Here is an 18,068-nt window from a genome sequence, read left to right on the forward strand (position 1 = left end):
TCTAACAAAGACACAAGTTACACGTATTGGCTGATTACATTAAGAAGAACTCGATCTCCTTGAGCACATCCATCCAGCTAGCTTATTTGACGTACTACAACATATTTAGAAACAAAGCGGTATCAAAACTTGCGGGCAAGAACACACGAAGACTATCTAGATATGCTAGTGATTAAATTGAAGATAACTCCTATCAAAATTTGCCTATTGGTCTAAAGAAGCCTGAAATTAGAAAAAGCTAGGGCAAAGAAGAAATAAAACCTTTACCGTCTCGCCAACGATGATGGATGGTGGTATGATAGGCACCCAATACAGAGAATCTCTCTGTTCTGTACTTGTATCGCTTCTGGGAATCTCTGTCTTTGCTTCTCTATATTCGCATATACTGTAAACCCATAACAACAACAAGTTTCGAACTTATAATATAATCATCAATGGCGAAACGAGTACTACCAGCAACAATTAAAGGGAGAAGAAGCTGGGATACCTAGAAGCAGAAGAAAAGAGGATCCGAGATTTGGTGTTTGGACATGAGAACACTATGTCTTCTTCTTCGCAACGAGGTGTCTCCGTATGACATTCTCAGAGCTTATAACAAAGAGAGCATTTGGTTTTGATTGAAGAATGCAAATAAACAAAAGTTTCCTTTTTTCCTCGACGGTTATTTTCTTTTCCTTATTTGGGTTTGCAATTTAAAACGAAAAAAAAATTGGAAAAAGTTATTGTAGTTGAGAACGGTCAGGAGATCTGAAGCGTTTATTTTCATTGCGTTGCAACAACTGTGAGAGATCGGACGGACGGTGATTAATGTAAAATCTAAACGGTAAGTTTGAAAAGATTACGTTGTGGGACCGGGATAATCATCAAGTTTAAAGACTTTTCATCAGAAGACGAGAGAGAGATTGCTGATAACCGCGTTTCGCGAATTTAATTGATCACCGGTCCAAATTCGTAAATCCGGTTAATCTCTGAAACGGATATTGGGCCTATTTAAAATGGGCTTTTATTTCTTATTTTATAAAACTGAACCCTTCTGGCTTCTATGTTCGTGTTTCTCCTTCTCCTTCTTTAGTTCTACGGGAATGTTAATTATGTACTTCTGTTTGGATTTGTTCTTCTTAAATAATAAAAACAGAGTTTGAACAAAAAATAATAATAATAATAATATAACAGAGTTGGCACACTCAGAGAGATTAAGAGAAAAAGGCGTATCAGTTATATTTTTCTTTCTTTTTTTGTCTCCGGATTAATTCGAAATCTTGGACTACGTATATTAGATACGTAAGTGAATAAAATATGAAAACCACTGTTAAAAAAATCTAACCTTACACGTATATGACCTTACACATTTACCTTCAATAGAAGAAAAGATTAAAACCTTTATTGAATGAGAATAATTTACACAAATTATTATTGATGGGTGGGGAATGAGCAATTTAGCGTCCTCTCGTAATCCAAAAGGATAATTCTTACATGCACGCATTTGTAGTATATTTTGTTTTGTTGTTTAATCAGGATGTAGATTGATTGGTTATTTCTCTACTTTGATAAACTCCAAAGTTTAGGATTCTTTGTGTTATTTTTCCTTTTTCTTGTTTTTTGTTTGCTTTCTCCTAGTGACAAAGACTGTCAAAAAAGTTTATGATTCAACTCCTAGATTCGACATCAATGTTGTTTATATTTATATTTAATTTTCATAGCCCCCGAATATATATGACTCGGTATTTAATATTGTCATAAACCGCCAAAAATATATTATTGTAATTTATAAAACATAAAGGTGTCATCACTGGTGGACCTGAGTAAACTAGTGAAGTTCGAAGTGTGTGACATTACTGACATATGTGGATTCTGATTGTATGTAAATCTTAATAATATGTGCAATCCAGTTGCTTGGGATAACAAGAAGAGTCACACAGACTTGTATGCAAGTTGCGCCTGCAGTGTATATATGGCACCATGCTTTGACTTATCACATTTATCAAAAGTTCAGAATCAAATCTTCATATCTTCACGCAGAGACCGAATCTGAACCTAAAAAGCATGTGACTTAGGAGTTAGGAGTGGAACTGCCGAACTGTGGAAGAGAGCTGTGGACTCTTAATTTCTCGTTCTAATAACAACCTCTATATAGTGTACATCTCGATTTGCAAATGGGAATGTCAACTTCCTCCAGTACTTGCCTCAAGAAGTTGACCTATATACTATATATCTCTATATATAAAGGTAGACAAACAGTCAACAAACAATTCAAGAGAAAAAAGTTATCACACAATAATAGATACGATCCACATTATTAGTTTATAAAAAAAAAAGTGATGGAACTAGCTTAATGAAAACAAATTATATCAATTTTTAGCAAATGTTTGTGATTGTTTTTTACTCAATATAACAACTTCGAAATCATTTTTTCTTACTTAACTTAAAATTTTACATATGGTTTCACACGAAGCTGGGGTTATTCAAATCAAATTAGTGGTATTATATACAGTTTTTAAGCTTAAGATAAATAAAAATGAAAATCTAAAAAATGCTCTAACTATATATATTTCATCATTCACTAATAAGTTTAGCCAACCATTTTATTATGGATTATTTGTTTCGTCAAGTCAAAACTTCACATCATATAGTGGCGACATAAGAATTAATGTAAACATCTGAACAAGTGTAGACTTCCATATATTCTCTCATAATATAAATAATTATTTTGGAACTATTACAGAACCTTTCTGAGTTTTGACCTATTATTATATATCACACACACACCCACAAAGGAAATAAAGCGATTAAAAAATTCTTTGATTATTGATTAACATCATATAGAGAATCGAATATATTATCATTCAAGTTAATAAGCAAAAGTGGGTTAGGTCATCGAATATATATATGCTCATTGAGATTGAGGTAATAATTAATGCGTGAACTAAAAATAATATTAATTAATTATGAAATCTTCATTTGCAGTATTCTTCAGTACGTATTTCTCATGCTTCTCTTATTTGTCGTTAAGAGTCAAGTAGTCAATAGAAATTTTAAGTCATATGTTACGAAAAGAGTTCATGAATGTTGAATTGTACGGTGCGCGTGTATTTAAACTATTGGTTATAGATAAGTATGGTCTTAAGGGAATACATGAACCCTAAATCAGTTATAAAATAATATATTTTAAATTTTTTTTTGACCGGCAAAGTAAAACCAAATCAACAGATTATTCGATAAATCTAGGATATTGTATTCCCACATAAATTGGGCAAATCGATTGGCATTAATCTATGCAAAAGTATATATATATATATATATATAGGCTGTATAGCCAACTTTCTAAAGTACAAGGATGCTGTGTACCTAGCTACGACTGTCCACTGAGGTACCATATGAAATAAAAAAAAATAAAGTTAAATTACTCTTTGAAAGGCATGGTTTATGGTTTAAAAAGTTTAATTAATATCTAATCATATGATTATGCAATCATATGACCAACGGATTAAGGTATCAGTGCAAATTGCTCGTAGATTTTAGTCGTCACCTTTTGTACAAGTGGATCACTTATACATATTTGTAAACTATATAGCGTACCCACCATCACCAGTTGAATTATAATTTTTGCTTCTTCTGCATCTTTTATGCTATCTCGTGTCTCAATCAATTTATGATGAGTTATTATGGTATCGATTCTATCTACAATATATATATTTTAAACCCCTCGATATATAGTGGTAGTTTTGTAATCAACATGAACCAATATTAATCTACCTTAACATAGTTGTGATTATCACAAATGGTGGCACACTTGCAAATACTAAATAATGGTCCAGAGCGAAGATATGAATTGCTAAACAGAGAAAACAACATGTTTTTAAGAATTTGCCCCTCATGATATTGCAACAAAACTGAGACACATTTTGGTTGTTACTGTTTGGGCGTTGCAAATTTGCATTTGTTGCACATATGTTGCAAAATTTACAATGAACTAACTTCTTGCTATATATGTAGTACTAATGCAACTTAGTATCATAGTAAATATATCGCATAATTGTAACACACGTTTGCAACTCTAAATGGTTGCAACTTATTGCCACATAAAACGTGTAACAAATAACATTACAATTTTCCAACAAATTAATTTATTGCTATATGTGTTGTAATATTGTAATGTTATTTATGTAGCAAATTAGTGGTGTAATTACAACGTTTCAGTGCAACTATAAATCATCGTAAATAAAAACTACGAAAATATGAAACAATTATTGTTCCATTGCATATTCGTAAGACAATTCATTTTACAACATTAATTTTAATTGCAGTATTTTGCTATTTCATTTGTTCAGCGAATTAGCTATTAATATAATATTTTTTATTTATTTTTTTCCAAAGTAAAATATATATCTTCATGATTAAAGTAAAAGGCATAACTCATTTTATTAGATAATCAAATATTAAAATATTACAGCAATGCATAAATAAAAAATAAGTACACAAATGATGTGAAATAGTCTTTCTAAAATATTTTTATTTCTTCTTATCACAGATGAGGTGTTCTTGATGGGTAAAAACACCTTAATCGGCCGCAATCCCTCCTTGAGCTTAGCCTTCATTTTCCATAAGACTCATCTAAATATATTTGTTAAAAGTAACAAAGTCAGTATATAATAATACAACAAAACTTATACCAATTACGACAAAACTCAATACTAATCAGAACCAATAATAAAATTGCGGGTTAATGGAGAACTGTGTTTACCTTTGGAGAAGAAATGTTGCTTGCTAACGTGTTGTATTGATAGTCAAGCACCTTCTTAAGCTATATATAAGCAAGATAAAATAAAATCGTATCTTTGATACTGAACTAGTAGATTAGACCAAATCTGTTAAAGTATTATTCAAAAATAAAATAAAAAAAATAATAACAAGACGAGCCGAAGAGGCCGCAACATTACTTTTAAATTCCACGCACAACGTAAATTTGAATTTGTATAGTTATCCAAATTATTAAGATAGGTGTGTAACGGTTGTGGGTGAGTAATGAGGACAAATACTAGCTATCATACTGATTATACTTTTTTTTTTTGGTAATGAAATATTGATTATACTTTATATGTATATATTAGTTTAAAGGAAAGGGAATGTGATTATATATACATATACGTATATGATTATAATGTTTGAGATGTTAAAGAAAATGGCATATTCGGGTGACTAACGTGGACCACTAAAGATGATTAATTGATTATACATATACAATATATGGTTATAGTGTTTGAGATGTCATAAATTTATATTGCTTTTAGATACTAGTATGTTGTAATTCAAATATACAGTGATAAAATCATGACAACTATATTAGTCATAACATTAGTTTAGTGAGGGAAATATAAACTCTAGTTAAAAACTTATTTTAAAATAAAATAAATTGATTACAGGTTTAGCTTTTATTAATTATCCTTCAAAACTTAAAATGGTTTCATTGTTTGAAAAGCAGATAAGTGTTTAAAACTTATAATTAAAATCCATCATAAGCTTGTTTCAAGTCTATCCATTTCATTTCTACCACTTAATACCTGAAACAACATGAATATAAATAAAACGTTTTCTTAGTAACACTTCATGATTTTCCAAGTATAAGCAAAACGAATAATTGATATATTTAGATGTTAGTTTACCTTCTACAGTTGTTATTGAAACTAACAAAAGAGTTAATTGATTTAAGAAGAAGTAACATAGAAGTCCATTCAAAAAAAAAATGTAATATATATTTATATACATAATTTTTATAAAATATATATGTTGCGAAAGAGTTATAAATTGTTGTAAATACTTTGATAAAGATGTCACATATTTTGTCACATGTATATACTAAAATATTCTTGCAAAATAATCACAACTCATAATCGTGGAATATTTTTTGTAAATTTTGCAAGACATTTTCGGATGTCACAATAATATTGCTAATTTGTAACGGAAAAACGACACAAAAACTTTTGGTGTTATTTTGTAATAAAATTGTAATGAAATTGTGAGTAGATTCATCATTGTAAAAATATAGCAAAATTTGTTGTAAAATCTTAACAAATACAATTCTTGCAAAAATATTGTTACAATAGCACTATTTTGTTGTAGTGATACATTATCATTATCATGTAACGTTGAGTTCTTGATAAAAAGATGTGCCCCAGCCCCCTAATAATTAAGTAATAATATGACTTATCATAGTCATCAAATGACAAATTTCAGACAATTGTTATAATGTCTTCCCGTTTTAAGAGAATTACAAAACACGTTCGTTTAAAATGTAATTTGGTCCAAATATTTCCATATTAGATGGTAATTAATTATATAGAATTACCAAATTTTGCTCGTTGATATCACCTAAAAAAAACATGTTCTCTCAATATTTTATAATTATGAATCATATTTGTTAATATAGGGTGGAAAGTTGCAAACTTTATTTTCTATCCTTAGGACCTTACAACGCGGTATTAGACAAGGCGATCCCATCTCTCCCTTCATTTTCATCCTGTGCAGTGAGGTACTATCAAGATTATGTCTCAAAGCCCAAGCTAAAAGCAAGTTAACAGGAATAAAAGTGAGAAAGGAAAGCCCCAGAGTCAATCACCTGCTGTTTTCTGATAATACAATGTTCTTTTGCAAATCGGACATAGATGAGTGCTCAACCCTCCTACATGTCCTACACTAGTATGAAGTAGCATCTGGACAGCTGATTAACCCGCAAAAGTCAGCAATAACTTTTTCTGCAAGGACTGATATGGGGATTAAAACAAGAGTTAAAGACCAACTTGGTATACAAAAAGAGGGAGGTTTGGGAAAATACCTGGGACTACCGGAACTCTTTGGTAGGAAAAAGAGAGATCTATTCACCAGCATAGTTAACAAAATCCGACAAAAAGCTTGCAGCTGGTCCTCAAGATTCCTATCGTCTGTTGGAAAGTTAGTCATGCTGAAGTCAGTTCTAGCGGCAATGCCAACATATACCATGTCTTGCTTCAAGCTACCAAACTCACTCTGCAAACGAATCCAATCAGCATTAACAAGATTCTGGTGGGACAAGAATGAAGAAAAGAAAAGTATGTGCTGGGTTTCATGGAAAAACCTAACAAAATCAAAGGAGGAAGGGGGACTAGGCTTTAGAGACATCCAATGCTTCAATGATGCACTTCTAGCAAAAATTAGCTGGTGGCTATTGAACAACCCATCATCCTTGCTAGCTCGAATCTTATTGGGTAAATACTGCCATAGTACCCCTTTTCTTGAATGCCAACCACCGGCTAACACCTCTCATGGCTGGCGAGGACTCTGTGCGGGGAGAGATCTGCTAAAAGCTCACCTAGGAAAAGTTATAGGCCATGAAAATCAAACTTCCCTGTGGTATGAACCATGGCTATCCCTTGACACCCCAACCACTCCAATGGGACCACCGACAGAATCGTCTCAGAACTTCAAGGTCTCCAATCTTCTTCTCCCCTCGGGAGACTGGGACTTGAACCAAATACGACAACTGCTACCAATGTATGAATCTGACATCCTAAACCTCAGACCAAGCAAACTTGGAGCACCAAATTATTTTGCTTGGCTCCCAAAAAAAAACAGGTATATACTCAGTCAAGTCTGGCTACCACACTTGGCGAGCAACAGTATCAGAACCACCCCTGCAATCACCAGAAAATGAGATCTTTAAGTGGAAAAACGAGATTTGGGACATGAAAACTTCCCCTAAAACAAAGGTTTTCTTATGGAAAGTCATGAGCGGAGCCTTACCCATGGGAGAAAACTTGAAACAACGCAACATCAACCCAGATGCCCAATGCCCTTTCTGTGGGGAAGATGAAACAGGCACTCACCTCTTTGCGAACTGCTCTTTTGCAACACAGGTTTGGAAAGCAGCGCCTTTCAAGATCGCACCCGTTACACAAGGCATAACCTCCATTCGGGCCCTGATTGAGCAATCTAAAACCCTCATATGCCTTCCCCCTTGTGGAATCAGTCAAGGACCCCTTACCCCGTGGATCATATGGTCGATCTGGCTTGCTAGGAACAACTTGGTCTTCAATGGGAAACACATAAATCCAATGGAGGTTCTATCCCAAGCTATATTCGTGGCTCGGGAATGGCACCAAGCACAAACGACTACTCTGAAGCCTCCAATCAGGAACCCACCCATCCCAAACCATAGAACTAATCCGAGCGAGATTACTTGTCACACCGATGCCGCCTGGAACATCGAAACAAAAGCTGCTGGCTTGGACTGGATCTTCAACCCAATTGAACAACGATCGACCACACAAGGATCAACATACGCCAGAAATGTTCGCTCGCCATTGGTAGCAGAAACCTTGGCAATCCTCCACGCAGTCCAAATGGCTGCAGATCTAGGAATGATAAACCTCCACATAGCTTCTGATTCTAAACAAGCAATAGAAGCCATCAATTCGGGATCTCCAATCAAGGAAATCCATGGGATGCAGTACGACATCCTCATCTTATCGTCAAAATTTCAGAAAATTCGTTTCTCTTTTATTCCCGGATCTTGTAACAGAGAAGCTGATGCAATAGCTAAGTTTGCTCTAAACCAAGTTGTAGTGAACCCGGTTTAATTTCTAATCGAAAATCATCTTTTGAACAAAAAAAAATCCTTAGGGCCTCACCTGATTAGTACAATTTCACTTTTTATTGACTAGCTTCCATGCATTTACTATGTCTAAAATACTAAAAAAAATTCTATGATAATGCAACTTCGTCATTCGGAATGGAATGATATATCCGATCGAACATGTACGATCGAGAACAAATTATTTATGTTATTCCTAAACTGGTCGTAGCTGATATAGCTAGTCCATATTAAATATCAATGTTGATCCTGTTTGGACAATCAATGAACTGGCATCGACAATGTGACTTTGGACACAGCTTTTCTCTGCCCAGGTCCGGTATTCATAACTCTCTACCAATCAGTGGCGGATCTAGAATAATATATGGTCTGGGGCACAAATGATATTTAAATTATATAATAAAACATAATAAATAAATTTATATTTTTGATAATTTGAAAGCATATTTTGCATTTTCAATGAGCCAAAATTTTATAAGTATTTTTCTATCGGTAAAGAAAAATATTAGAAAAAATTAAGTAGACAAATGCACAGTTACATACTTACTATTGACAATGAAAATAATATTTAAAATTACTTATCTAACCATATCACACAAATTAAACCCTAAAATAAGAAATTAATTTAAAAATGATAATAGTTTTTAGTGTTACTAATTAACTAAATGCATTGGTAAAAAAACATAGAAGTTGAACAAATATAAAATTAACCCAAAAAGGAGAAAATAAATAGTTCAAAAACGGAACGGAGGTTTAAACTCACGACCATATAGTGTCACATAAGTGCCTATTTACCAAATGAACTAAAGGATACATGTAAAGCATTGCTAATGGTTAATTTATAAAAAGTAGTATGGGGCACGTGCCCCACCTTCTTAGACCCTAGATCCGCCCCTGCTACCAATCTCACCCCTGTTACTACCTCATATTGCTGCTTTGGCTGGTCTTTCCTATGCTAGAAGAGTGTTGGTTGTTTTAGGTCGGTTTGATGGTTGCTTGTGTGGCGGTTCTTTTTATGTGTTGACAAGGAACGACATTATGACCAAACCTCCAAGAAGCGTTGGTTACCGTTGCCTTAGCAACCATCCACCTCTGTACACCTGCCTCCTGAATCAATTGTTGTGATAATCTTATACCTCAGGGATACTTCTCTTACAAGGGTTAACATCTTTAGAAATAATTAACTCTGCTTGGTCTAGTCGGGTAATCCTCGGTAGCAGAACATTAATTTATTTAGATTGGATTGAGAGACAACTTGGTAGAGGCCAGTTGGATAATTTTGTTTGGATGGCTATAGTGCTGAGCGGTAACCTCTATTTCGATCCGACAGTTTACTTGAATCCGCTAGTTGATCCCTTTGTTCCCACATGCCACCTTCCGCCAATAGATCAAAAGCTCGAGTCTGATACTAAATCTCAGTGTCAAACCGACTACAAACTTTGTGTGGAATTCCTTAACTTCCATGACCATGAGCTTCATGTGAGGGAGAATCCACGTACTATGTTATGATTTGAGACTTTTCTCTTGCGATTCTGATTTGAAGCATCGTCTAGAGTCATGAGGTGCATCCCTAAATGCTTCAAGGAATTTGCTCCACAGTTGCTGAACTCTCTCATGTTGGCGAGAAACTCTTTAAGCGTCCTACCCATGGACCACTCATCTTAAAGCTCGATTGCATTGTCCGCTAGAACCCTTTATGACCATTCATTGGTTGAGGATTTCCCAAAGTTTGTCTTTATGGGCGAATCCAATCTGGTCCCAGTTCTCTAAACATTGGTAACCCCTCAAAAGTTGAAATCTCTTTGAAGAACTCATGGAGCCTTTATCTATATTTTAGTGTGTTTTCTTTGATTGTAAGTTGTATAAATTCACCTCTCTCGTGATGTTTTAATTTGAATGGAAGTGTTTTGACCAAAAAAAAAATCATGTTTTTCACAAGACAAAAATAGATGAAAAAAAACTTTAGTACCTGTTAACTAGATCAATGGTTAGGCACATCTCATACTACGAGCAGGAAATCCTGAACGCTGATAAAAAAGCATTGACAAGTACTTAACAGTTAACAACGAACCAAATTGCGGGGACCAGGTGGATACGAGTCATGTGACTTGTCTGATTCCTAACTAGACATTTATGCCCCTCCCTCAAATTGTCATGGGTCGAATCCTTCTATCATAGAGTTTGGGTATCTTGGTAATAAACACTCTCAAAGAAGACACGCCAAGTGCGCATTTTTAAATTGACCCACCATACTGCAAGAAGCCAAGAACCACGACGATCAAGCTCGTGGGACGTTTTGCATGAATCTAGCACGTGGCTAATTAATAAGCGAATGTTCGTGTGATTATTGATATAGGAAACGAGATCCAACGGCTAAAGTCTAGGAAGTGCAGTTGTGTGCATTGCACCACCCCCAGTGGTACAATATCTCAAACCGACAATGAAATCCACATACATAATCTATTTGTTGCCGAAAAAGAACGTCAAGGTCAATTTGTGTCCTAAGCCCTTACCTAAAGGTCAATTACATTGTTCTTTAATCTTTATTGAATAATTATATTTATTTATTTGTTAATCTCTATATTAACCATTTGTTTTTTGTTTGGTGCCTGTTGGACATTTAATTAAATCGCCATTTGTTGAAATTATTAAAGATACATGTAAATAACAATAGTTGATTTGTTTTTTCTTCTTCTTTTCTTTTCGAATTCAAGCTATGAATAACAAATCAGAATGTTCATTCACAAAACTAATTAATTTGGAATCTTTCTCTGAATATAGGAATATACTAAAATATAGTACTTTTCAGTTTCTACACTTGATTAGATGTCGTTTTCTACTCGTTTTTAAATAATAATCGATGAGACCCATGCTATTAATTATAACTTCAGCATAATTAGCAGATATGGGTCTGACCAACGGTTAAAGAAATACGAGAAACTAACTTGACGAAAAATGACATTTCAGTTTTATTTTATGTAGTTTTTAATTCTAAGTCTTGTAACTATATTTAGGATGTCGGAATTCGGAAATGTGACAGTGTATTGGACCATTGGTAATTGAGTATATATTAGTTAGAAGACCAGTCCTAGATAAAACCTATGCTAAATTTAGATGACAGAGTTATAATGTTTTCTATTGATCTGTTTCGAGTGATTAGAGAATACAATTTGGTCGTTTAAAATGATATTATTTTATTAGTTCATATAATAATACTTACAAATATAATAATAGATGTGGACAAACCATTGTTCAAGTCCTTGATTGCCCCCACGTCTTCGATAAGAAAAATAGGTTGAAAGGGTCAACAAGTTCGTTGATAACTTGAAATGATTAAGCTCTTGGAATAGTATACTTAATTCGAACTAGATATATAAAACGAATTATAATAAGATAGTTGATTTTCTATTCATAAATCTTGATCAAGAGCAGTTAAATGTTGATTTAGTTACATTCAACTTGAACATTGTATATATATATATTCTCTGTATATTATTATAACGTTATATGCTTAGTATCTTCTAAAAATCCTCTGAACAGTTGACTTCTATAATATAAATCGATTATCGAGCAGTCTCACAAAGGAATTTATATGGTTACATAATTTTTTTTTTTTTTTAATTGGGCTAACAATTACATAATGGTTTAAGAGAGCTCTTCTTCGATTACGACGTCGTCCGAAGGATTATACAAAGCGTAAGTGTCACGCGCCCTAACTTAACCTGCCATTTTACACATCTCTAGCGCATGGCATTGGCGGCGCTAGTAGCCGTTATATCTCATTTGGCAACGACGCAACTCAACAACGGTTATGATTTGTCTTCTACATTTACACTTTATTGTTTCTTTTTGGTGATATATTTATAATTAACATCAACAAAAGTAAAACTAACTACACTTCATATTACGAGTGAAAAAGTTTTATAATGCATAACAACGTTACGATCATGGAAAATATTATTCTTAAATGTTCAACATGCTTACTGTTGGTAAATTAATAAATAGTATGTAGTACTGCAACCGTGCAACATACAGATTATATTATTGTTGTTCTTATAAAAAAATCATCAAGTATCAAATATTAAAACTTGATGTCGTATGCTATGATCGAATATTTATATTAACTTGCACCGAGACTTCGGAATTTAGATATGCATTGTAAATTACACTACAAGAAAACATGGATTTTACGACTACAATTGGCGACTATATATGTAGTCGTCATTTTTGGCGACTAAGTAGTGACTATTTAGCGACTATTTTACGACTACAAATATTTGGTCATATATTAGTCATTTTTTAACGACTGCATATGTTAGTCGCTAGTTTAGTCGTAATTTAGCGACTATTTTATGACTATATTGCACACCAAAATATGTAGTTGCTAAATAGTCACCAATTTAGCGACTAATATGCGACTTATAGTAAACGGTCGCTAAGAAGTCGCATATCAGTCGCTATTTAAGAAAATCATAATTTTCAAAATTTAATCCCAAACCCTTAACCAAACCCCAAGACCTAAATCATAAACTCTAAATCTTAGAAATTAATTCATAATTCATAAATTCAAAACTTAACCCCAAATCATAAACCTATACACCAAACCCTGTACTTTAAACCCTATATCTTAAATTTTAAACTTTTATAATGTATAGTATATAGAAATTAAATTATAAACCATTTAACCAAAATATAACCATTATGTGTATAAAATTAAATCTAATCTAAAACTATTTAGTGTATATATATAATTTAATACTTCCAAAAACTATTTACTTATAAAATTTATTAAATTAGTCATTGTAAAATCTGAAACTAATTGTTGATAAAAAAAAAACATAAAACTATATCATTTAGTCTGGGCTTTGAGAGGCTTTTGTACCACTTTGGATTTTGATATGAATTGAAAATTGGCCAACAAAAAAAAGAAATAAAAATCAACAAACAAAGAAACCTTCACCAACCTGTGCCTCTATTCCTCACACTACACTTAGAAAAAAAAAATCATCATCACTCTCGAAACTCTTTCGGAGAAACTCTCACTCTCATTTCTTCGAATCGCGATGACTCTGTCCGGCCAAACCTCCGACCGTATCTCCAGATCTAGAAGGGAAACTGGTTTCCGTGGGAGAAGGTTAGTTTGTTCTATCTCTATTTCCCCCTTTAAATCTGATTTTGGGATTAGGGTTTCTGGTCTACGTTTGTAATGACCTTAATCTTCGAATTGGTTTGAAGACGACATATAAGAAGCAGAAGCTGAGAGGTGAAGCGGAGGAAGACGGCATAGAAGACGAAAAAGCTAAGCCGTGGATTTATCGACGAAATTAGAAGTTGGGATCTCAAAACCGGGAAAGATCTGCTTCGATTCAAGTCGTGTGCTTCTCCGGCGCACAGCCGAAAACTTGGGTCGACTAAAGAATCAATTTTTCTATCAAGCAACAATGGGTCAAGTTCTCTTTTGCTCTCACACCTATCCTCTCCGACGTTCTTGAAGGCTTAGTAGTTGCTTTCATTTGTTATCCCTTCTTTTTTTTTTTTTTTCTTGTTCCGCTGTAGGAGCATAGATTTTCACTTTGATTCTGCTGAAAACGAGTTTGATTTATCTGCTTGATATCGGTAGCCAATGCTGATGTGATCCACTTAGTTGCCTTTTCGCGTTTCTCATCCCCTGTGTGATTGCAGATGAGGGAGGATAAGAAGTAGAAGAATGATGAAGGAGAAGTGAGGGAAGGAGTAGCGCATCAATAGCTTTGTTGCCACGCGGGTATATCTCTTGTCATTTCTTTCAAATGTCTAGCTCCATCTGTTTTGGTCTCCATGGAGGTGGGTTTCTTTTCTTTCAAAAATCCTGGAACTGCTTTGTTATTTCATCTTTTCAGAATTCTTGAGTACTTATGTGCAAAATTTTTTTGTTTTTTTTTTGCTTTCTTTGGTGGGTTTCTCTCAGATCAAGTGTCAGCTGTTTTGGTTGAGTCTTGTGGCTTAAAGAACTTAAGGCTCAACTCGGCTCTCCTCAGTGTCACCAAAGTCACCGAAGGTACTCAAACTAAGCTCTCTAAAAGCATATCACTTCTTTCACAGAGTCACCTCAGTTTTGGTGATTTTATATGATAAAATCTGGTATGTGTGTGTGTTGGTGTTTGTGTTTGTGTCTTTGAAGCTTATGGTTTGAACATGTGATTTTTGTTTACTATATTATTTTGTTGTTTGTGATCAATAGACTGGATTTGGAGAAGCTTGAAAGCGGTTGGCTGGAAGAAGATAGGTAAAACCCTTATGTTTATTTTATTACTCTTGTATTACTCTTCAATTCTTTGAAGTCACATTGTTGCATGCGTAAACCATCTGATTCAGTGTCCTATTGTTCTTAGGTCGAAGATGATGTTTGGCTTACAGAGAAAGCCACAGCCAAGCACACTCTTAGACAGAGCTCATGATGTACAACTTTATTTCAGAGCGTAAGGTAAACTTTCATTGGTTAAGACATTTTCTTATCCTATTGTATCTTTCGCTATTAAGGTACAATATATATACTTTGCTACTTATTGCTGTGAGACTTTTATTAAATCTGTCAAAGAGTCATTTGTTTAGAAGCCTCTGTTGTAATTTTTGTGAGGCTTTTTGTTGAATTTGTCAAGAGTTATTTGGTAATACCGATCTCTAGACACCTGTTTTATATGCACTCTTTAACTTGAGTCACCATTGTCGATCTTCTTACTCACACTCACGTTTTTAAGCTAGAAGACATGTTAGTTATAGTGAATTGCTTGTCCCGATTGTTTCTCATTTCTAGTCTCGATTTTGAAATTGTGTTATATTGATAATGGGAAATGAGTCCCCATGATACATTTTTTGTTTGTTTGTTCTGAAGGTACTTGAAGAAATGAGTTGCTCTTGGAACATTAATGGGAACTACCTAGGCTTCAATGATGGAATACAAAGCAATTGAGAATGTGCTACAAACCATTTATTATGTAGTTTTTCATCTATTCTTATTTTTAGTTATGATTTTTAATTTTATTTTGTAATACAATTTTTTTGTAATCATGGTTTATAATAATAAATATAGTACTCAAAAAATAATGTTTTAAAACATTATTCATAATTTAAATATATTTAAAACAATTAATAAAATATATGTAATTTGTATAAATACTGTATAAATACTGTATAAATACAATAATGTATAAATACTTGAATACAACTATAGTCAGTAATTAGTCGTTAATTAGTCACTAAATTTGGTGACTACATTATGACTATTTTGCGTTGTCGTAAAATAGTCGTAACGTGGTCGCTAAATTTAGTGACTATATTATGACTAAATTTACGACTACGCAAAATAGTCGTAATGTAGTCGCTATTTGGCGACTAATTTTACGACTATTTATTTTAGCGACTCTCGATTTACGACTACTAGTTTTAGTCGCTATTTAGTCGTAACACACCGTTTAGCGACTAAATAGTGACTAATAGTGCAGTCGCTATTTGCCTGTTTTCTTGTAGTGTTTGTAAGTAAAAAGTAAACGTTGTTTTTGACAGCACACTCACTTGAAATTAATTCCATAACAAAACTATGACGTTAAAACTGTAAAAATGAAAAATTTTAGAAAACTATACGAAATATGGATATATATAATTTACACAAGGTACGTCAGTAAGCTAACAAAGATTACAATTTACAGATACAATGAATTCACAAGAGTGGGTCTATCAAGTTTCATCAGTTTTATTTAACGGCCACGAGAAGTCAAGTTAATTGCTATATGCATTACTGCCATTGCATTTACACCTCTCGATATTACGTTTTCAAATTTGTAACTGATTTTGTCAATAATTTCTCGAAATGAAGATTCATTTCACAGTCAAAATCTATCTCACATATAGAAGAGGAAGACGAAAAAAACCCGGAGCATATATATACCTTGTTTTATTAAAGGATAAGTTTTGTAAGTGGTGTGAAATCTTAATCACTTTTAAATTTTGCACTTTTATGTTTGATGTGTATTTGTCGAATAGATTGGTGAATAAAAGAGCCTATTAATTCATTGCATTTAATCAACTTTTTTTCTTGTGGTTGAAAGGACTCGCTTTTTAAAAAAAAAATATCTTAAATAAATTTGGTTTATGTTTAATCAAATAAAATAATTATCAGAACCCATGTTATAACACGATATTTCGGTAAACTTCAATTAAACAAAATTTTGGATACATTACATCAACATACGTTGCATATATTATTGTCTTTTTACTTTTAAATCTGGAAATAAATCAAAATAGCAGTTCTTGAAACACACATAAATACAATATTTAGCATTTCTGTAGCTAATTAATTAATATGAAAATTTTCAAATAAAAAAAACCTCCAACTTCAAATTTTATGTATTATATATATATATTTCTTTTCTTTTGATCAAATGTATTTTATATATTTCAAGTGAGCAAGCAAACGCAAACTTGCCCATATAATAATCAAATAGAAAGTACAATACTAAGAGCAAAAAAAGAATGAAGTAGACACAAAAATTAACATAAAAGACAACACTCGCCTTCAAATATTAAATTTTAGTTTTATAATTATTTAAAAAAAAAATAACAAGAGAGGATTCTAACTTTTTGGTCTATATAAATACCTGAAGGCACCGTTTCATCTTATAAACCCCACAGCAAAAAAAGACACTCTCCTTTCTCTCCCTATCTCTCTCTCTCTCTTTTTCCGCTGTTTCAATGGCCACTGAGCTCGACACCAGTAGCTTACTTTTGGCCCTCTTGTCCAAATGTAGCCTCCTTACTCAAACCAATCTCGCTCTCTCTCTTATCGTAGCCTCCCTTGCTTGTCTCGCCGTCTCTCTCTTCTACTGGTCTCATCCCGGAGGACCCGCATGGGGAAAATACTTCTCCCACCGCCGCCACCAAACCACCGTGATCCCTGGACCAAGAGGCTTACCTTTTATCGGAAGCATGTCTCTCATGTCAAACACTCTTGCTCACCGTTGCATAGCCGCGACCGCAGAGAAGTTCGGAGCCAAACGGTTAATGGCGTTTAGCTTGGGAGAAACTCGCATGATCGTCACTTGCAACCCTGATGTAGCTAAAGAGATTCTCAACAGTTCTGTTTTTGCTGACCGTCCGGTTAAAGAATCAGCTTATTCCCTCATGTTTAACCGAGCTATCGGTTTCGCACCTTACGGCGTTTACTGGCGAACCTTGAGAAAGATCGCGTCTAACCATCTTTTCAGCCCGAGACAGATCAAACGCTCCGAAACGCAAAGAAGCGTGATCGCGAATCAGATCACGAGGTGTCTCGCGAAACAGAGTAGCACCGAAGGTCTCTGTTTTGCACGTGACTTGATCAAAACGGCATCGCTTAACAACATGATGTGCTCTGTTTTCGGGAAAGAATACGAGCTTGAGCACGAGCATGAAGAAGTCAGGGAGCTTAGTG

The 18,068-nt window shown here is 33.8% G+C and overlaps 2 protein-coding genes and 1 long non-coding RNA gene across 7 annotated transcripts in view; all 3 read left to right on the forward strand.

Moving 5' to 3' along the window:
- LOC104753190 lies at positions 7,758-8,609 on the forward strand. Its single transcript, XM_010475479.1, has one exon. It carries the CDS (start codon positions 7,758-7,760, stop codon positions 8,607-8,609), a length of 852 nt encoding a protein of 283 aa, XP_010473781.1.
- On the forward strand, positions 13,430-15,667 carry LOC104749132. Of its 3 annotated transcripts, XR_761330.2 has the most exons (7): positions 13,434-13,757; positions 13,859-14,068; positions 14,306-14,446; positions 14,571-14,660; positions 14,844-14,888; positions 14,995-15,086; positions 15,505-15,667. It is a non-coding gene; the product is annotated as an uncharacterized LOC104749132 (long non-coding RNA). The 3 variants fall into 3 exon arrangements; XR_761329.2 differs by having other exon boundaries at positions 13,430-13,757; positions 13,859-14,446; positions 15,495-15,667; XR_761328.2 differs by having other exon boundaries at positions 13,431-13,757; positions 13,859-14,446.
- LOC104753191 (cytochrome P450 78A9-like) overlaps positions 17,267-18,068 on the forward strand; it is a 3,174-nt gene continuing 2,372 nt past the window's right edge. Inside the window, exon 1 of one of the 3 annotated variants that reach the window (XM_019238482.1) lies at positions 17,267-18,057. In XM_019238482.1, the coding sequence (XP_019094027.1) occupies positions 17,351-18,057 (707 nt within the window). In that variant the 5' untranslated portion in view covers positions 17,267-17,350. The remainder of the gene's footprint in view (positions 18,058-18,068) is intronic. The other 2 variants (XM_019238483.1, XM_019238481.1) reach the window with 2 other exon arrangements.

The sequence above is a fragment of the Camelina sativa genome, chromosome 16 (assembly GCF_000633955.1).
Source record: "Camelina sativa cultivar DH55 chromosome 16, Cs, whole genome shotgun sequence".
Taxonomy (NCBI): domain Eukaryota; kingdom Viridiplantae; phylum Streptophyta; class Magnoliopsida; order Brassicales; family Brassicaceae; genus Camelina; species Camelina sativa.

Bases quoted from the DNA above. Each gene is read 5' to 3' on its own strand.
- LOC104753190 (XM_010475479.1), top strand. From the start codon at position 7,758: ATGAGCGGAGCCTTACCCATGGGAGAAAACTTGAAACAACGCAACATC.